The sequence below is a fragment of the Malus domestica genome, chromosome 14 (genome assembly GCF_042453785.1).
Source record: "Malus domestica chromosome 14, GDT2T_hap1".
Taxonomy (NCBI): Eukaryota; Viridiplantae; Streptophyta; class Magnoliopsida; order Rosales; family Rosaceae; genus Malus; species Malus domestica.
The window spans coordinates 8,288,442-8,310,285 of NC_091674.1; the positions used below are offsets into that span (position 1 = coordinate 8,288,442).

General features: G+C 34.8%; 1 protein-coding gene across 3 annotated transcripts; it reads right to left on the minus strand.

Annotated features, from left to right (window-relative positions):
• Positions 1-11,908: 11,908 nt before the first annotated feature.
• LOC103454420 (exocyst complex component SEC6) lies at positions 11,909-21,533 on the minus strand. 3 transcript variants are annotated; one of them, XR_001785623.3, is made up of 26 exons: positions 21,308-21,529; positions 20,991-21,224; positions 20,741-20,779; positions 20,399-20,487; positions 20,165-20,255; positions 19,941-20,030; positions 19,659-19,738; positions 19,270-19,362; positions 18,616-18,642; positions 18,067-18,177; positions 17,775-17,913; positions 17,637-17,681; positions 17,132-17,187; positions 16,446-16,554; positions 15,194-15,334; positions 14,915-15,094; positions 14,548-14,631; positions 14,370-14,456; positions 13,953-13,997; positions 13,637-13,720; positions 13,431-13,500; positions 13,222-13,309; positions 12,981-13,070; positions 12,702-12,818; positions 12,338-12,400; positions 11,909-12,225 (listed from the first exon to the last, which is right to left on the minus strand). XR_001785623.3 is itself a non-coding variant. In XM_008394012.4 (26 exons), the coding sequence occupies exons 2-26, from the start codon at positions 21,117-21,119 to the stop codon at positions 12,094-12,096; spliced, it is 2,274 nt and encodes a 757-aa protein (XP_008392234.3). In that variant the 5' UTR covers positions 21,120-21,224; positions 21,308-21,533; the 3' UTR covers positions 11,909-12,093. The 3 variants fall into 3 exon arrangements, 2 of the variants coding, with proteins under 2 accessions (XP_008392234.3, XP_070667692.1); XM_008394012.4 differs by having other exon boundaries at positions 13,642-13,720; positions 21,308-21,533; XM_070811591.1 differs by lacking the exon at positions 21,308-21,529 and having other exon boundaries at positions 13,642-13,720; positions 20,991-21,252.
• Between the last annotated feature and the right edge of the window lie 311 nt (positions 21,534-21,844).

The following is a 21,844-nucleotide window of genomic DNA, read 5'->3' on the forward strand; positions in this document are numbered from 1 at the left end:
GTTTAAGCAATGTTTTAACACAAAAGTTATATGTCCTTCACACAAGATCATTCAAAAGGGTGTATAACCGTCCAACAAGACGCCGGTATTGATCCTTGTTGGTTGGCACAGAGTCTTCTTTGTCAACTTTTGATTCATCCTAATTAGAGTGTTAGTAGGTTTACACTTATTCATCACTGTCTCACTGACAATATTAATACTAAGGAGAATAAATTAATAGAACTTACTATTTACGAAATTTAAACTTCAGGGTTTTCACTGACACTAAAAGAGAACAATTCAAATTTGCAGTTGTCAACGTGTTAGGAGTAGGCTCACTTTTTGTTATGCCCCAAAACTCGATTTCAACCTAACCTTTCTTCCTGACACTCTAGTTTCGGCCCATAATACCCTTGAACTTATTTTTCGTCCGACTTCTCTTAGATTCCGCCAAGCTTGTTAAGTATCTGTTATATTTATTTATGTCTTCAAGTTATGCGACTTCAAGGTTGTTTATGTGGTAACACATCATATGAACTACGATGACGACGACAACAACAACATCCCACTAAGTCAGGTTGGCTATATGAATCCTAGAACGTCATTGCGATTGGTTTTGTGTCATGTTCTCCATTAGATCTAAGTAGTCCAAGTCTTTTCTTAAAGTATATGTCCAAGTTTCCTAGGTCTTCCTCTACGTACTTTGGCTCTAAGCTTCTGTCTCGTAATCGCATCTTCTAACCGGAATAGGTCTTCGTTTATACATCATATGAACTAAACATATTGAATTAAAATTTTAAAATTAAAGCGACCAAATAGAAAATATAAAAGAACAAAGAAATGAAAAAACTGAAATACGAGATTTTGGTGTTGGGCGGAGGAACTTGAGGGTGTTGAGTGCAAAAAGTCGATTAATTTGAAAACCTGCTATCCTATCCAGGTTGTTAGCAATGAACCAATTGTAAGATTGAAACGAAAAGTGATTTTACAAAGGCGCATGAAGGTGGCGTTCAGCGGAGTAAGATGGTGGCGGCGGGTGATTCGAAGTCTAGGGAGTTGGGAGGGTGAGATACGTGGAGAGGAAGTTGGAGTTCTAAAGGACCTTGACAACATTTGTTGGAGCAGACTCGTAGTCATGGTTTTTTGAGATCACCATATGTAGTGTAGTTTTTTTTTTTTCGTGTTACTTTTATTTTTGACATATAAGATTTAGTCTTCATAAGTGTTATATCTTTTATGTTGGATGGATATAAGTCATCTGTAGCTCAAAAATTGTATTATATTATGAGTTTATAATTGTATAATTGTGGCGATTCTTTGGGCATGTCTGTTATTTTGTTCATGATCTAGGAATTTCCCATGTGTTTTTTTTCTAATTAGGTATTGAGTTGAACATACTAAAGCTTCATTGTGATTCGTTAACAAAATTTTCTATTTTTTTTTTTACTAGAGTAATACTACACTTATCAGTTATCACATTTGTACCACCTAACAGAGATAAGACTCATGAGCACATGTGGATCCTTTATCTATTAGAGAAGTTGACCAAATACGGTATGAAAAATAGCCTAATTGGATCTCTTAAAATATCCAGTAAGCTATAAAAGTAGCATTTTTGTTATTACTAGATATATAGTGATAGTTGCCCAAGATTGGTTGTTCTTGGCAAAATTCATTCCTAGGTTCCTAACCCAATCCACAAGCGTGAAAATCCTCTTGGCATTAAAGAAAGGCTGCACGAAAACCCTAATCGGGGTCGAAAACTTATTGGAAAACGCCTCCGTCCACAAAAGCTTGACTAGCAAGTAAAAACACGTGCGGGGCAGCCGCGCTTTGATTCCATCTTGGTCTCCTTATGAAAACCGTCAAATATATTGAAGTTTGGTTAGTGTGTGTATTGAAATTTGGTTGGTTGATTTGTATGTTGAAGTTTTGTTGGTGTATGTTGAAGTTTTGTTGGTGTGTGTATGAAACTTTGGTTGGTTAATTAGTTTGTATATTGAAGAAGTTTGGTTAGTTGATATGATTTGTTCGGTTTTGAGAATTTTGTTGGAATTTAATTTAATTTTTTTAAAGTTAAAACATTCATATAAATTAAATTAAGATAACATAATTCAAAATTACAAAAAAAATTCATACCCAAAAAAATTAGGGTTATAATCATTCCACCACAATTAATATATTTTAGGTTCTGAAATTTATGTTTTAAGGATTGGGTGACATTTAGTGTTCATATACCCAAATTTTGCCTTTTAGTAAGCCCTAAGTATCTGAGTTTACATTCGGATGGTGCTATCCACATACCATTGTTGGATAGAATAAATTGAAGAATATCACATAACAAAAATTAACAAGAAATGTGTGAAAAATCTTGATATACATCATTTTCACTTGGTTTTCCATACGCACGGAAGGCCATTTGTATCGATGCTAATCCTTTTTTTTTTTAGAGAAATTATATTCACACACTCCAAATTACTTCTTCCACACATTTTTAATATTTTCTACACACCACTAGCACTTGATAAATAAATATTAAAAAATTAAAAAGATTTGGGAGAAGTAATTTGATGTGTATGAATATAATTTTTTTTCTTTTTTTAATCTGGAGCAGAAATTGATGACCACTTATAAATTCAAGAACTGAAATTGATCTAAAAGAAGTAGTTGCACTCCAACCCATCACCAACCAATCAGGTGCTTCAAACTGAAAACAACAAGAGTAGTCTTCAACTTCCAAGTGCCAACCTCATAAAACACAACAAAAACCCATAAAAATTAAAAACAGTATTACAAAAAAACCTCCGCAAATCATCATTCCCATAGCCATCGCCGGAAATGCAGCGGTTCGTGGAGCAAATCGTGGGCTACGATTTCAGAAACAAAGGAGCACTGACCCACTCCTCCTACTCTGAATCGCCGTCGTTCCAGCGCCTCAAATTCATCGGCAACGCCGCTCTCTGCTGCGCTCCGCCAATGTCAGGCTAGCACGTTTGCCTGTCCGGCACGGCCTTTAGCGCCACCTCCGCCACAATGCACCTGCGCTCCGCCACAAGGTTGTTGATATTAATTAATTAACTCTCGTTGTCCTCAATCAATTTCATTTTTTTGCGATTCTCTGTTTTATTTGTGAAAAGAAAGAAAGAACAAAAAAGTGATTCTCTGTTTTATTTGTGAAAAGAAAGAACAAGAAAAGGAACATTTTACTTAGGTTTTTTATTTATTTTTCATGTTTTCTTGCTGTCTGGATTTGTACCGGAAAACTCAACTGTTCCATAGGTATTAATTTTGTCATCTTTTTAGATTTTTCCCATTGTTTTTTCCGGCTTAATTTTCTTAACAGGATTGTTCTTGTCAATTAACGGTTTAATTTTAGGATTTGTGTGCAATTTGTTATGAATTTTACGTTAAGAAGTTTAATAAATCTGTCGGCTGGAGATAATTTCTGTTGTTTTATTGAGGCTTTGGGTTGTTGATTTTCTTTTCGGTCAAAGATTTTGGTGTTAATTGAATGGTTATAATCTGGGTATTTCTGTGCAATATGTTCTAAATTTTAGGTCACTGGAGAAGACGAGACGCCGGATATGGTGGAGTCTGCGGCAGACGCTGTGTTTGTTGGCTTAAATTTTGGTATGGAAAAATTATGGATGGTGTCAAATACACACCATCCATAATTTTTCCAGATCAAAAGTCAAGTTAACATACACAGCTACTCTCCACCATATCTGCAAGAACCTTAGGAGCTCTCACAGAACCACGATATACAAGTGGCGTTTCGTCCTCGGCGTCCTCATTGGCCTTGTCCTCCCCATGGCCTACATCTTCGAGGGGATTCTCAAGAAAGACCCAGCTAGGGATCAAAGCAGCTACATGGCCACATGTTTTTCTCCTTGCATGTCAAGTTTTCATGGGCGAGGCGGTTTTTAGTGACAGATGGACCAAGGGTGAAGGGAAGTGATTTTAGTTAACTTTAATAAAATAAAAAAACACATAGGAAATTCCTGGATTAGAAACAAAATGTTATACATGCCCAAAGAATTACCACAATTATAGAATTAGAAACTCATCATAAATATAATACAATTCCTCAGCTACAGATGAATACAGATGAATCATATCACGGGGCGAATTTGGTATAGGAGGAAAGCAATAGAGGGTTGGCCGTGCGTGATTTGAAGTCTAAGGAGTTGGAGGGCGAGATACATGGAGAGGAAATTGGAGTTCTAGAGGACCTTGATGACATTTGTTGGAGGAGCCTTGGAGCAATGTTTTTGTCGATAATTGCAAGATCATCATAGGGTAGTGCAGTTTTTTTCTTGTGGTACCTTTATTTTTGACATGCAAGATTTAGTCCTCATAAGTGTTATCTTTTACGTTGGTTGGATATAGGTTATATGTAGTTGAGGAATTATATTATATTTCTATTGAGTTTATAATTGTATAATTCTGGTGTTTCTTTGGGTACATATGGCATTTTGTTCCTGATCACATTTGGCATGTATATCTTATGTAAAATCTAGGTCTTTTTTAATTAATTGCTATTTGATCTAAAAAAAAAAAAAAACAACTACTTCATGGTTGCTTTTCCAATTTGGAAGAGACCGAAATTTCTAAATTCATTTCCTCCCTCCTATAAACAATTACAAGTGAATTTAATTTGAGAAATTGGCTGAAATAATAAATTCAAGTTTCAATGGTTGTAATTTTTTAGTATTTGATCAATACATATATCCACAAATTATGATTGACATCTAAGAGCATGTTATGACTATTCAGATTAGTAGAAGTATACGTGAACTAATCATGATACTATTTCGAACCTTGAATGCAATTTGGTTGTTCTATCATTTCTATCTTGATCAAAATTTATGTGATATGGAATTATGTCTTCTTTTCTTTTCTTTTTTTTTGATAGAAAGTAAATACCATTACCAACCAAAATAAGTACAACAAAAGCCCAAAACATCCTGGAGCATGTTATGACTATTCAAATTAGTAGAAGTATACGTGAACTAATCATGATACTATTTCGAACCTTGAATGCAATTTAGTTGTTCTATCATTTCTATCTTGATCAAGATTTATGTGATATGGAATTATGTCTTCTTTTCTTTTCTTTTTTTGATAGAAAGTAAATACCATTACCAACCAAAATAAGTACAACAAAAGCCCAAAACAAGTTCACAACAAAAGAAAATGGGCAACAAACACATAGAAGAAAACGGCCCATGACCAAACTTGGAGCCCACTACACACAAACAAACTATACAGAAGCTGCAGGCAACGCGGCCACCAGAAATTTGCTCGATCCGCTTCCTCCATGACCACATGAGATCTCACCATGAAGAAATCCAAAATTGGTGAAAAAGGCACGCAGGTATAAACCCACCTGCAACATCGCCGACAAAAGCCAACAGCGGGAAGGACCAACAAGGGCGGTGATGCGAATACCCGAGACAAAGCTCTACACGCCATCCCAGAGATTTGGGAATGTTGGGAATAATCGCAGTAAGGGGTGGTTTAGGAGTGATGTGCTTAAAAAAAAAAACATCCATAAAAAAAAGCTGTGAGAGTTTTAGGTGTTTGGTAAACTGAAAAAAAAAAGGCTTATTTTGGAAGCTGCTATGAGAATAAGCTGAAATCAAAGGAAAAAGCTGAAGCTGCTATTTGTAGCTTTGGAAAACTGGCTTTTTTTCAAAGCACACGGAGCTACAGTGCTCCTTTAATGAAAAGACCCACTATCAAACTGCTTTTTTTTCAAAAGCACTTTTACAAAAAAGTTTACCAAACACTCTGCTGATTTTTTTTACAGCCGCTTATTCTCACAGCAGTTTTTTTTCAAAGCACAGTAATACCAAACCAACCCTAAGCGTAACAGACATTAACTCATTATTATCCACCATGATGCATCTCAACATCATCATTTATCAGTAAGTATTTGATGTTGATTATTGCAACAATTAGAATTTGTAAATTCATAATTTCTGCCTTTTTTTTTATGTAGTTTATGGGTTTTATATAATTTGCAGGTTTGATAACATTTCCAATTTTCATATTGTAGTGGTAGAGCATTTTATCCTCCGCAAAACCCTCACCCTCCTTTTTGAAAAGCAGAATAACGAAGAAGAGCAAAAAAATTGTTATCGTTTTGTACAAAAAAATATCAATAAAAAATAAAAACTCGCCACAAATATTGGTACTAATTCATTAGGAAAAATCAAATTAATATTTCATTCCTTCGTTTCTCTATAATTAATCACAAAACAGAATACAACATGAACTCATTGGTGGTGTTGGCCTCCGCATAAGCTGCCGACGCCGCCCTGACGCCGCAACTGGCCGTGATGACGTCATCAACGGATCTGACATTGGTGGTGGGCTTCTTCTGGGGTTGAAGATGATGGCGGTGTTCTTGACCAGACGTAGAGGAGCTGCAGGGAGGATGGTAATACAATCGTCCAGTTTGTGGGCAGTGAGAGTGAAACCTTGCTGCTATTCTCACCCCCGTATCCAATAATTCCACCCACTTCGCCGCCATCTTCCTAGATTTTTATGTTTCTCTGTCAATCTTTTTCTCTCTCTCTCTTTGTTTTCCTAGAGAGAGAAAGACAGAAAATCTAGAGAGATAGAACTCAATGCAACAAAAGAGAAATAGAAATGGTTTGCGAGAAAGAAGGGGAGACTTGGTCCTTTATATAGCCTTCCCGACGGTCCCATAGTTTGGGTTTTTATATTAAGGGCCCATATTTTCTGTCAATTGCCGTGGTGCCCTTTTATTTTAATTATTTTCTTCTTATGTGGAAAGCTTCAACAAATCATTTTACTCTTTCTTTAAGGGTAAGTGGATGGAATAAGGTTAGTAATAACATGCTAGATTCTGTTGTTTGATTAGATACTAGCCTAAGCGCGCACACTTATTGGGCGAATGCAATTTTTTTGCTTTTTTTATTTGTTTTTGGCAGGGTTTATGCAGATGTGGGGTAGAGATACGAATAAGATATGATGCTATGATGGTATATGGATGAGGGAAGAAAAAAAATTACAAAATTTGATTTGTGCAAAATTACATTACAGTCCATAATTTTATTTTGTGCTAAAAAATTAAATTGTCTTTTCACTCTTTTTTATTAATAAAAAGGATTTTGTTGTAGGTAGTTTAGATTAGGTTGGTGTATAAGGTTAGCACGATTTCAACAACTAACAACAGAGGGGGTAGGGAATCAAATTCTACGATTTTATAAAAAATAAATAAGACTTTAGTTGTATGATAAAAACAAAATGAAAAATCCTAAGTATTTATGCCTTTGCATTATGAAAGTAATTTTTAGTTTATTTGCATTTTCTTTTTTAATTTTCAAGTTAAATTAAAAAATAAAAATAAAGTTGTCATGAACCGCAATAGTATTCAACCCTCAACAGCTAGAAAACACTCATATTTATGTGTATTTTTGCTGACCACTATTAAGTGATGGTAATGCTTACCACCTATTTATCTTCATTTGATGAGTTTAAATTTTAAGATTTGTGTCTATTCACTACACAAATCACTAAATTTAAACGCATTTAACAGTAATAAATAGAATAATGAGCATTATACCATCATTTAAGGGTAATAAGAAAAAATATTTCTCCATATTTAAATATGATTTCAGATTTACACGCTTCAGATGCAAATTTATAGACATAAAATATATAATTGCATGGGGTTTTTATGTTTTGTATGTGTCAACGTGGTGACCAGAATGAAATAAAATTCCACTATTTGTGCAAAGTCAAAATATAGAAAGAGTTGAATGACATACGTCAAAATAATGACCCCTACATATTTTTCTAGGCCACGATTTGACTAGTTCGTTTAATTATTCTTTTAATTTTTTTCAGTTTGGTTCAAGGAAATACTGCGTCACGTTCTCAGCTACGCGTTGAATATTCGCGTTTGGTCGTTAGTTTGACGGCCCCTATTACCGCGAACGTTCATGTCCTTGGATTTGGATCCTCTCATGAGCTAATGGAGAGGATCCTCCTGACCCATCATCGTGGGCCGTTAAATTTTTATTCAATGGTTATAATTATTATAATTTTAAAGGAATCTTCCTGTTTGTAGCCGTTGGATAAAAATTCAACGACCCAAGATGATGGGTCAGGAGGATCCTCTCCATTAGCTCAGAAGAGGATTCATATCCCATGCCCTCAACCTCAATGGCTCATTGGACCATTTTTTTAACCATTTTTTAACTTGTGGCTGCCGTTGTGTTGGTATTCAACGTGACGACTAGAATTTAGGACCAACCTTAGTGCCAATGCACTTTCAACTTTATGGTTCCATATTGTCACTTAAGTCAAACTAAGGCCCAACAATCTTAATTTTAGTTTTAAATTAAATTGAACGATGAAATATGTACCGACCTTGAATGTTTGTAAATATTAAAACAAAATTCAAGATGAAAAAGTCTTTTTTTATACGTACTACTTTTAGTTGTAGAAGATATTTATGCTCAAGAAAATAGTGTTGCTATTTTTAGTATCGACTTCTTTAACAGAGATAAGGCTTACATAAATATTTGAATGGACATACTATTAGACGATAAGTTATTTCGTAAGCATGTATTATGCTGCAGGTCTCTTGCTAATGTATGAATGTATTATGCTGCAAGTCTCTTGCTAATGTATGGAGCCTGCATGAAGGTCTCACACCCAACTCAAGAGGGTGACTTAGTTGTGGTTGATGTTCTTACTAAAGGTCTACATGGACCAGATTTTCTTAAGCGTTGTTTCAATTTTAAGCTTGGTTAGTATATTTGCCACATCAGTTGTGGCTTATGTCCTAAGCAACCTAGACTGAGTGTTAGTGTATAAGTATTGTTTCTCTCTCATTTGTAATAGATAAGGTCGGTTGTAATAACTGTTTTCCTCTAGTCAAATACAATTCAGTTTCCTTTCTTCTCTCTTAGAATTTCTCTGTGTTTATGAATTCTTGATTCCTCCTGTAAGTGTTAATAACCACATGAGAGGACAATCGTACAAATAAACTTTTCTTATTACGAAAGGTAGTCATTAGTAAAATGTCATACAAATAACAGTAACGGTAAGAAAAACACCCTAAATGTAGTACAAGCAATAGTCGTACACATGAACCTCTCTGGTTTAGTTTTCTAATTGCCTCAAGGCTCAAGCTACTTGAACGATCATAAGCCTGCCATCGATCTTGTCATGATTAAGAATATAATTAGCATTTTAATTAAAATATTACCTTGTCGGTTTCTTTAGCACAAATGGGTTGGTATTAGCTAATAACAATATGAAAAGGGTTGCTGAAACCGCCCTAATTTGGTTCTTTGTTCTTTGCTTATGTATTTGCTGAAACCTTTAGAATTTAATTGTTTCTTTTTTTGTGTCACTATATTTATACCTATATATATATATTCTCTCAGGTTTAGCTATCCATCGTAACAAAATTTACCCAACCCGATTCAAGGGAGCAGCCACCGGATTGGAACTCTAGGGATATGCTATCCACACACCTCTATTTATTTCTCACATTCTTTGTTAATTTCTATCATTTAATCTTTTTTATTTCAGTCGCTCTGACGGCATCAAATTAAGATGATATGTATAAAGTAAAAAAGGGTAAGTGGATAGCACATCCAAAACCCTATTATTTCTGGCCAACTCGACCCGTGCTTGCTCAACCGGGTCTCCATTAGCTACCTTCTCATGCTATCTGCAAATTAAAACAGTAAATCATAAATTAATATGAAACAAAAACATCAAGTGAACTTAAGGCATACTATTTTATTTGGATTTGATTAATAGTTGTTAGATGAAATTGATTACGACGCAAATTTCAAAATTTTAACACTTCTTACAATACTTTATAATATTTAAAAGTGGTGAGCAAATATACACACGTAAATAACGAACTTTAATATATATGTATACGGAGTCAACATAAGGATTGGGACGTCCTCCGGTGCTTGATCTTTTGACCTTCTCAAGCTTCAGCAACCTGCATGAATAATCAATTACATATCGCAACGTAAGACAAAATTGTGTTCTGAGTTCTAACTAACATATAACAAATCAGTATAGTTAGATGCATTTCAACCGTCAGATCCTCTTCCTTGTCTTTCCACAGTTTAGATCCGACATTCGAAAAATTCCAACCATTCATGCATAGCACACGCCATGTTCCCATACATATGAAAGAGTATACAAATATATGGCGAATCAAATACCACAATCTAATAACGAACCGTTGTGATTAGTTGATAATATTAGTTGATAGTTTTGTGAAAGATTCCTATGAAATGTTTCATTAACTTCATAATTTATGTCGAGTAGGCCTTGTTCTTGTGAGAATTATTAATTGATTAGTTGTAGGGAGGGACTTATGTCACAACAAACAGAGACTAAAGCAAGTGTTGGAATAAAAAATCAAGAGAGAGAGAGAATGCTAAGAGCATGTTTGGTACTCTACTTGAATCCAACTTTTTAAACTCAAAAACAATTTTCAAGTTTTAGGCCTTAAAAACTTGTTTGGTAGGACTATTTTCAAAAACTGAACTCAAGACTAACTAAAAAATATAGTCTATTATCTAAAAACATAAAAAGTGAGTTTTTAGAGTTTTTAAACTTAAACTCACTCTTTTCTTTTCTCTTCCTCCTCCCCTCTCACTCCAAATCTCTCTCTCTTTTCTTCTTTCTCTCTCCCCCTTCTCTTTTTTTTTTTTTACCTCTTTCGTCTCTCCTTCAATCCGCTATCTTGATTTTCTCAGTTCTTTCTCTCACTCCTCTTCCTCTCTATCTTCTCTGATCTTCTCACTTCTTTCTCTTTCCTCCAATCATCTCTTACTTTCTTTCCTCTTCTCTCCTCTTTCTCTCTCAACCCTTTTTATGGATCTTTTTGTCCAGTTTAAGTTGTAAGATTTAAAAATTTTAAATCGCTTACCAAACAAGTTTTTGAATCTTAAAAAAAGTTGTTTTCAAAAAAAATTCTTAAGAAATATTTTAAGAAATTATAAAAAAATTCAAATAGGATATCAAGCAAGCCCTAACATTCTAAGTGCTTCTCTCTCCGTTTCTGAAAACTGACGGTTCTTCGCCTATATTTCAAAATTTTTCTCTCTAAAACCTTTTGCGTCTCTCTCTCTCTAAATCCGTTTTTCGTGATCACGTGGAGAGGGGATGGCCTTTGGTAATGGGCCTGCGGGTCTCGGAGTTTGTTAAAGTGCTCAATGGCTACTTGACCTGTTTGATTGGGGCAAGTTATCATTGGACTTAGGATAATTACATAACCCGACCCACCGTGAGACCTGTTTATTTTTTTATTTTATTTTTTTGGTCCCTGTTAATACTTATGAAACAACAGGAGGGGAATTCAAACATAGTCTCTCGAGTGCATTGATGAATTCTTTTATTTTTTATTTCAAACAGTATAAAACTTATTAAATTCTCCAACAAATGATTACAATATAAAAACAAAATAAACAGTTGCTCTTTAAATTTATAGAGTTTATGTTCAAATGCTAAATGTTAACAAACTAATAAAACTCAAGGGTGGATGGATCCAAGTGGAAAAGAGAGAGAATGTGGTTCTAAAAAATGAGTGAGTTGGGTTTTTTACTATTTGAAATGATTGATAATAAAATATTAACTTGAAATGAATTGTTATTCAAAGTTTGTTAATATAGAGTGTTGTTGAAGATGAAAAGTTAAAGAAATTAGTTAAAGTAGTTTTCCGATGCTGTTCACTCTCTACACTATCAAAAAGTTAACAAATTGTTAGAAATGCTCTAAGTGTTTGGTATACTATATTTGGGAAAATGATTTTTGCAACAAAGAGAAATAAACCTCTCGAGCCACAATTAGTTGCAAGTAATTGCATAAAGTTAATTCAAATAGTGGAGTAGAAGTAATTCATAGCACATAATTTATGTAAAATAAAAATATAAACACGAATTTTATTGAAAAGAACAAAAATTAATGGTGTGGGAAATGTAGCATACTTACAAAGTCACAAGTAACAAAACGAAGAAGAAAATTGATCAAATATACATAACTGGCAGCAGTGTTTCTGATACACGCACAAATCTGCAAGTAGCGGTTCATGTTCGACTAGGTTAACTTCCGCCATATGGATCCCTTGGAGCTCGATAAGCACTTCACTCGCGGAAAAACGAAACCCGGCTTTACGGGCTTCGAATTGACAAGAGAATTCTCGTATATCTCTTTGCACTCTTGGACGACCTGTTTGACAAACATGTTATTACACCCCCGGGGAAATGCATGGTTATAGTTTTATTCTTCCTCCGGGGAAAAACGAAGAAAAAAAAAAAGGGAATCATGGGATTGCACATACCTCTTTGGCATCCTTCCGTGGTATGCCTTCTCGCAGTGCAACAAGCTTCTCAACAACCTCAGGCTGCAAATGGACAATAAATATTTACAATATACTCAAACGCGAAATACTTTGGTAATTATTTCTAATAGAGCGTTTGCATGAGGGACTTTAAAGTTCCATGGAACTTGGGATAACTTGTTTTGAATGTACTGTATGAATTAGATAAAATGGGCTTGAAAAATGACTAGATGCAATACAGTTTGTTTAGTGTTTTTGTAGTGCATTTCTTGTGTTTTAATAATAGCTTTGTAGTGCGTTAGTAGTTCATTGGTAGTGTTCTAGTCGTGCATTATTAACAATTGAGTCTGGGGTTAATGTTTACCGGACAGTCAGGTTGATGTTCAAGAATATTTGTGTAAATGAGTGTGAAGGTATCCAAGCTCTCCGCCGAAGCAAGTTCTCTCAAATCACCCAATATTCTGACTCTGCTTTCAACTTTCTGTAGCCAATTTCACGAAATCAGAATGGAAAAGCATTAGACACTAACAATATAAGCATATCCCACAAGCAAATGGAAAACACTGTCATCAAATATTTATTCCGATAAAATATTGGATGACAATATTTTCACAAAACGTCAAAAGCAAGGATTAGCACTCACGGAAACACTTAAATACTCCCTAAAGAAGTCCATCAGAACCTCTTCATCTAATCTCATCCTCTCGATAGTCTCTTCCTTGATGTAGTTTTTCTGCCATCACAAGCATTAACAAATATTAATTAGAAAAACGCATTAACAGATACAATTAAGTGATAAAATGGTCTGGAAATACTATTCAACACTGGAGTCCCAAACCTATGTTGTTCACAATAAAAAGTCAGCTACTTGTGAGAAATTTAACCTGTGTTAGAAGAGAATCAACATAAACGACCACTGTTTCCTCCAGACAGGCCTCGACAAATCTCCTAAATGATCTTTCTTCAATGTACCTTAAATTCAGAACAGCACAACCCAGAAAAACAATGAATTCAAGGTCACAATGAGAAAACAATAAATGCATTGAAAAACAATGAATAAGGTTTTGCCGGTGTTTGAACAAAAGAAACTTACATCTTAACATCTGTAAAATAATCACCAAATGTTGCAACAAGATACTCTGTAACCTGTCCCTCACTCCACTCTGAAAAATATAGAAAACAAAAATTAAATAGAGAATCATATAAACAAGAATAAAACAACAGGTTCTTAATAATAGCATTAGAGGGAGGGAGGGAGGGAGGGAGTAATATCAATCACAATACCAGCAAGTAAATTACCTTACCCTTTTGATAAAGCTTGACAAGTAAGTCTTGCACTCCTGGATCTTCAAAGATAACACAGACTGTTTGATGCACAGCTTCCTACCATTAAGGCAATATTATTAAAACTCAATAGCTATGAAATGACATGAAGATAATAATTGAAAGACACTTCATTATTTATATCTAAACACAAACGAATATCCTTCTTCGTGAGTCTTTAGTGCACTCAATATACTTCTATATGTGTATATAGAACAACTGTATGTAAAAGGAAAATAAACATAAAAATCCTGGTACCAAAAGGGAAAACACACTCCAACAGCCAAAATACCTTTGCAACCTCTAGGAAACCTTTGCATGTGTCTTCAAAGTTGACCTGTCATAATGAAAAAGAAAGGTTGATATTATCATGGCGATCTCAAAATCACCCCTAAATGCCACAGTTTTGATGACAGCATATGCAGCTTAAGTTGCCCAAATACCCATAGGACAGGCTCATTACAGTAACAAATAGGAGGACTTAGCTTGGGCTAGTTCAGCCCATATTTAGTACAAGTCATGCAATGAAATCATTTATTGAAAACGAAAAAAAAAACTTCAGATAATAGCTGCAGCTAATAAATAAGCCCCTTACCTGGATATAATAAAGTTTTAAACAGAAAGATTGAAAACAAAGAAACAGAGGGTCGTAATAAAAAGAATCAAGATTAATACAGAATGAATAAAACAACTACGGATGCTGCGTAACCTGCTCAGCATAGTTTTGTGGGAGAGCTTCCAAAGTGCTATTACTTAGCTCCATCGCAAGATCATAGCAGCGCAGGTTGTTGTTAACCTGCATACAATTTAATGGAGAGAACCTTTGGTAAATTACTTATCAACCAATCAATAAAATACAGACAATTAAAGGTAAGAAATTCACAAACCATTGCACATAAAGGTTCCAAACCAATTTCCGAAGCAGGTTCTTCAAGTCTCTTTCTTTCAGCAGCTTGAAAATCAATCATTACCTGAAGAATAAGAGAGACCAATATTGCAGCTCTTTAATTTTTTCATCTAATACCAAGTGAAGAAGCATTCTTAAATCAAGGAAACCGAGGAAGAACATTAGCAAATCCAGGGAAACTCATGCCTATCTCAAATCATCAGGCAAAAACTTTTGAATCTTGTAAATTTAAGCTCTACTTATATGGGCAATCAAAATATGATTAAATGCCTAAAAATTATTAAAACAAGAAATATTTGCCAAGGCACTATAATAGTGTATCAGCATGAAAGCTTAGCTGAAATAACCTGAATAATTGCCAAGGCAATCCTGTAGAGCATCAGATCAGTGCTATTCTCACGAACTATTTGCACCTGCTCTCCTAGGATCCTGAATAAATCAACAGCAGCTGGTGTATATAGCTTCCCATCTTCTGTTTTCTTTGGTGGTTGTACCTTATCAGCCTCTAAGATATTCAAGTACCATTTCTAGAAAATATAAGTGCAAACATCTTAAGACATCAGAATTTACATGAAAGAAAAACTGTAAAACAAAGCATAAGAAGATTATTAGAAGAATATTGTTACCCTTGTCGTAGCTTGCATTCTCTCAACATAAGAATTCATAAGGGGATCCATGGAACCACTCTCAGAACATACTTGAGCAAGAGATTCATCGACCCCAAGCCCAATAAGATTTTCTTGGTATTCAACCACCCAACCAGTTACCTAGTTCCAAACAAGAAAGGACAGTAGGAATAGGACTAAGAAATTCACGTTGTAAGATGAACTTCTGAACTTGAAGAATAGTTAGTAATGAAAGATAATTTCACAAGTAAAACTAATTACTCGGATCTGCAGGTATTCTAGAATATTTGGTGTCCTGGTTTTTTATTAACATTTTCTACTCTATTTAAACGTTTTAGAGTTATGATTGTTACATCTCATTCTCACCAGTGTTTTAAAAATAGGCCTAGGCAGCTGCCTGCCGACCCTACTAAGCATGAAGTTTGGCGGCAACCGAGAAGAAGATGATACATGAATAGTGGTGACCGAGAACAAGAAGATGATGAATAGAAACTTGTTAAAATAACTTACGCTATACAACGACATTTACTTATATCTAAGTGGATGTCAGCATCTTTCAATTTTCCATTTAAAAGTTAAATGGACTTGGAGTTTAATGGACTTTTTGACCCAATCAAAAACGTCCAAAATAAACCTAGTAATACAAATGAAAGTATATGGGCTTTTTCATTTCTAATTTTTTTTTTTTATTATACCTAGTGGACTTACATTAGGTTTTATTGAGATTTTTAAATATAAGAATGTAATTATTCATATGTTTTATATTAAATTTAATTAAAAGACAAAAACCACCTAGGCCCCTCCCTACAACCTAGCGATTTTTAGAACATTGATTCTCACCCTATCTTTAGCAACAGGTAGTAACCCAACTTTTTTGTATCCAAAATTTGGTTTTGTTAGGTCTTATTACTTCAGTTTTAGTTTTTAAAATACAATACATTGATTTTATTATTTTTATAATTGCATTCCTAGTTCCTGTCCCCACCCCTCCCAATGCCAAGAGTCAAAGCTTTTGGCCCCTTAATTGTATTTATTAGAGTAGAATATAAAACAAATATCATTCACCACTACACCAATTTCTTAGCATACACATGTTTTTATCAAATACAGACAAACATTTAGTTTCATGCAGAAGAGGTATCTTCAAAACTTATAATTTATATTTAGTATAAATGTATAGCATACAAGGTTGGTTCTCAAGAAATGCAAAACTGTCTGCAAGTTTGGAACAATTAAGGAATCAGGAGAGTACCTTTAAAATCTCTATGTTCGTCATTTCATTTGCCCTGTCACTGAGTAATCTAAGCATTTGAACGAATCTTTCCGTATACAGATTGACCATCAGTTGGAATATTTCATATCTGCCAGAATGAATTTTCCATCGCATCAAATAAAACATTTAGTTAAGATAGTTTTCTAAACAAAATGCTTTCCAAATTCATAGCATGTGCATGAAAAATTTGGGCAAGCACCCACTTCCTAGAATACTCTTGACCCATTAGATCAATTATGAAAGCTTCATATACATTGCTTACTTTATTCTCCAATAGCTTAAACTTGTGTTATAAAACATATTCAGTATAGTATTTAAGTTCTGATTTTCAAAGGTTTTGGGCTCCGAAACTCTCATTCCCCAAAGCCTCTATTCTTCTTAGCTACATTGCCCTCTAACTGGTACTACCAGCAAACGAATGAAATTTCCACCCAAAATCCAAATTACAAACATAAAGTGATGACCAAGGGAGTAGAGATAGATTAGAGGAAAAATAAAAAATAAGAAGCTAAGAATAACCTTAACACTTTTTGTTTGCACAATAATGCTTGATAAATTCAATTCTAAGATCTATCCTAGACAATCAGACCCTTTCAGGACCGGAGCCAAAACAAACAGTTGCATAGCTCAAAGGTCGTAAACCAAGGAAAATATAAAGCACAAACCTTGGGGGGAAACAAGGAGCCACATGGTCATATATATCTCCAAGCTCTTCTCCAATCTAGAACATTAAAAAAAAAAAAAAAGTGGAAACTGAATACAACAATTCAGTTCTGGTATCATTAAAGAAAGTGAAACACAAGAAAGCCAATCACCACAACTAACAAGAGTGAACAACATGATACTAAAACAGAAGTACAATTCAACAACCTTCATGAGAAATGTGTTAAAACGAAAACAAACATCATTTGCCGCCATATAGTTGTTAAGGTAGAAAAGGATAAAATCCCAAACCTACTCTTATTTAATTCAAACGAAATTACACAAAATTTCAAGCTTCCATTAAAAATCTACCAATATTTCCAGAGACATCAATATTCATGTTGGCATTTCCATAAATCCTAATGATATTTCTACCAACATCAACATTTTGATCCTTGGTTCCAGACTACACAAAAATCAATTGAAAAACTTATCAGATCATCAAGATAAATAGATAAATGCGTGTACCGTTCGAGCTTCCTCTAAGGCTGCCTTAAGATCTTCAAAAACAAGCTGTTCCAAAAATTGCAATACCAATAAGATAAGGCAACAAGAAGTCATGGAATTTTCATCAATATGTGGCAAAATGATTATTTTCAAATGTACCTCTGTCAGTAGCTTGTTGAATCGTCCTTCAACAGTCTTCCTAATTTGCTCATAGCATTTGTCCTTATAGCCTTTGCCTTGAACATTCAACTTCTGTTGTGCCAGGTTTCTTGAAGAAGCCGTTGATGTGGTAGACTTTCTGCAGTTAAGATGTATTGATGTGTAACATGACTTGGAGATGCATACACGATATATCCCTATGTTAGCATTATATTTGGTGACTATCATGAGAAGAGTCATACACCAATCAGAAGATAAGACATAAAACTGAAAATCAATTCAAAATAGTTACTTGGCAGTTCTACGAGGATTTGCAGCAATTGTTGCCATGGCACCACCTCCCTCAGCCTCAGCTGCTTCTTCAGCAAGTTGTTGGTCAAGGATTTCTTGCATTTCAACAACCCTAACAGGGGGACACAAAACAGAAGAACAAAATGGTTATCAACTATTGAAGTAGCATAAAAAAAAATTGAAAAAAGGATAACAACACACAAAACATTGCCATATAAACTATCATTGATCTAACACAATAACTGTATGAACCCATAATTTCATAAACACAAAAAAGGAATTCAGAGCTTTAAGAAAATAGATAGAACTCCAGTTTAAGCCAGATAAAGTAGCAGAAAATTAGGTTTTAAATCCATTTGAGTCAAATATTTTTATATGAAATTTCACAGCCAGAGAGTGGTTAATTTTCAATACATGGTTATTATCAAGGATCTCTGTATTCAACGGACGTGAAGAGATTATTAATAGTCTGCTACGGTAAAGAAAAAAAAATACAGCAGTTCATTGTATAACAAGAAGACAATTGCAGAAATGTATCCCAGATTCATACCTTAAAGCACGAACCAAAGTTTGAGGGCTGCAACATAGAAATGATAAAAAGAGCATTAGATGGATCTGAGCATACTCAGAACGACATACATATTAAAGTTATCAGGATGCTTCAATGCATTTGTGATCTGAAACCAATATACATAAAGAAAGAAAGATTAAAGCCAGGAAAAGTGTGAGAACAAAAATAATTAATGATACTCTTACTCTGAGAGGACACTAAAAGCATCGTAAGCAAATCTTTTATCATCAAAGAAAAAAACAAATGCTTTGTAGGGATGCAATATGTTAGCCATCCTTTGGGTCATATGTTTAGAAACAAATATAAGGATTTTAAAGATTTTAGCGGGTTGAGGACGAATGAACTTTGGTATAAGGCCAGATTTTGGTGATCACCCTGGAATTCAGTATTTATGGAATTTAAGAACTCCCTCTCAGCAACTCTTCCCAAATGGAAGGCTGCAGCATGTTGGAATCATTTAATTAGGAGTGTTTGAAGGAGCTTCAGAGTCTCAACTTTGTTCTCTATTGGATGGATACCTGAACCTCAATCACTGCAGAGAATTCTACAGAACACTAAATGACAAACATCACATAGAGCAGATTCATACAACTGCCCCTATTGAACCATTATCCATAGAATGGAGAAAAGCACCTGTCTTTGGAAAGATTATAGAAGTTGGAAACATGGCCCCATAAGGTCTTCTCAAATGTCTCCCAGGTCCTGTCGACATCTTCGAAATATACACTACAGTACACAAAATTCAAAATTGAAAAAAAATAGTAACAAGTCATCACGAATTATGTATGGCAAGCATCAGATAAACAAAATAGAATGACACAAAACTATTATTGCGACCATTACCATCACCCAAGTCCTATTACATTGTCAGGTTCATCAAGCCAACCCCAAATGGGATCAATTTCAACAAACTGACCCAAAGTGAACAGGACACACAAATAGTTACAGAACATCATAGGTATTGAGATTGCTAAAAGAACTATAAATGCCAATGTGAACTAGAAAAGAGGATATGTACATACCTTAGCCTGCCAACCTCTTCCTTGTGAGATGCTGCAGCTGCTAATGCAAATCTCCGCTTTCCGTCAAGAGCTGTTAACCTCTATAACAAATTTAAGGATGAAAATGAAAAATTTGGAGCATAAAGATACAATGTGGAATGTAAAGTTTGCTGAGCTTTATTAAATTTAAAGATAAGTGGATCATTAGATGAGAAAAATAAGGTAGCAACCAAAACAAACTAAAGTATAAGAGATTAGGCTTAAAAATATCATAATACACTAAATTTGCAACACTACTTTTACCTCATACGTATTAATGAGCTCTTTATCATCACTCAAAGAATCCCGAGCCTCAGAGGCTTCAACAGAAATTGACATCATACCCTCAACATCCTATCAAAGATCAATATATATCTAGTGAGCAACCATAGAACAATGTGAGATCCCAAAGCTTCGCACATCTAATTATTATCAACCAAACTATGCACATACACACAAACAGAATCACAAAGGAAAAGCTTGCCAACCTTCAGGGTTGTATTCAAGTTATTCCTTGCATTGCTGAGGAGCTTTATCTTATCATGGTTTTCAATCAATGTCTGGCATTCTTGACATAGCCTGATGACAAGGAAATCATATTAACCAAAGAATTATGAACACATCAACGTTGCACAATTGCTTATTAATATTATACAGTGCAACACACAAAAGAAATCTGTTTTAAATCATAAAGCCTCTAGAAATTCCCATGAACAACATACTTCTCAATAGAAACAAAGTTCTCGCGGAGTTGGTTTATTGACTTTTGAGACAAGGACAACGATTCCAACCCGGTCTGTGCTTGTTCAACCTACAAGAAAAACAGTTCCTTTGTAAGACACTTGTGATACTAATTAAGAGTCAACAGACTATAAACAAGAAACATAACTTCTATACAACAATATTGGAAGTGGGGTTTCGGCTACACAACAAACATAAGACCTCTGACCAACTCGAGAGCGATACCACTAGACCGTAATGCTACTGGTAATCAACCAGCAACTTTCGACTATGACAAAAAGAAAGACCTCTGGAAATATTGATCAAATTTACACATGGTGTACCTGCTCGGCGACCATCGTACTAAGCTGTGCATCATTTGCCTGAAAACACAGAACAACTCCAAATTATGTTGAATTTTCAAACATTTAAAATCATTTAAAAAAATGTATTGCAATCTCCTAAATATGCAAGCATATATTCATTAATTAGAGTTTCCAATTCAAATACACTCTCATTAATTACATAAATAACATCAGGAAAAAATGAAAATTACTAAAAAATAAATTGAAGAAAAAGAAAAGGGGGAAAAACCTGTTGGCGGGCAATGTAATCGGCCTTGATGGAAGATATGGACTGGAGGAGTTCGGGAAGCGGCAAGAGCTTGGCGACCTCGCGAACCGCCGATTCCTTGGCTTCCACCCCAAGATCCTCCACCATCATCTTAGGAAGTGTTTTATCCGGAAAAGAATAAAATGACAATTCTACCCCTAGCGCAGAATCCACGAACTTCCGGCCGGAAAATCCACGAACTTTCACGGCTTAGATCTGAAAATCGAACCTATTAGCTTCGAATTTGATGAAATAAGGTAAAGATTTGGAATGGTATGAAGAGAGGATTCTAGGAATACCAGGTTTGGGGTCATTAAAGGTCGAAGGACAGCGGCGCCGTCGTCCCTGCCGTGCTGCGTCTTGGCTGCTGTAGCAGCGTGAAAGGGAGAAAGCGAGAAAGGGAGAAAGGGAGAGAGAGAATGCGGGGAGGGGAAGGAGTCCAGGAGAGAGAGTGGAGGAACAGAGAAAAGTAATGGATTTTCCTAAATGGGCAAAACAAAAAGAGATCTCCAGAAAAAAAATTAGAGAAAATGGTAAAGGGATTAACATTATAAAATAGGAGTGTGCTATCCACACACTCATTTTTACTTCTTACACACCTTTTGTTGATTTATGTTCTTGATCTTTTTCAATTCATCTGATCCGACGGTCGAAAATTAAAAGGATGTATAAATATCACACTCCTATAAAATATTGTATAAAAATATATGAGATGATGGAGAGTTTATGGAGATCGACTTTAAGAGAATGTCTTTAGCATTTCTCAAACTAAAATAAATATGGGTTAAGTCGTCTAACAAATTTGTTTCGACTCTTAACATTTTAAAACATTTCAA

Bases quoted from the DNA above. Each gene is read 5' to 3' on its own strand.
- LOC103454420 (XM_008394012.4), bottom strand. From the start codon at position 21,119: ATGATGGTGGAGGATCTTGGGGTGGAAGCCAAGGAATCGGCGGTTCGC. The intron at 18,178-18,615 runs GTATGAATCTGG...TCCCCCTGTTAG, and splicing joins ACTTTGGTTCGTGCTTTAAG to GGTTGTTGAAATGCAAGAAA. The intron at 15,095-15,193 runs GTAACAATATTC...TATATTTTCTAG, and splicing joins GAATGCAAGCTACGACAAGG to AAATGGTACTTGAATATCTT.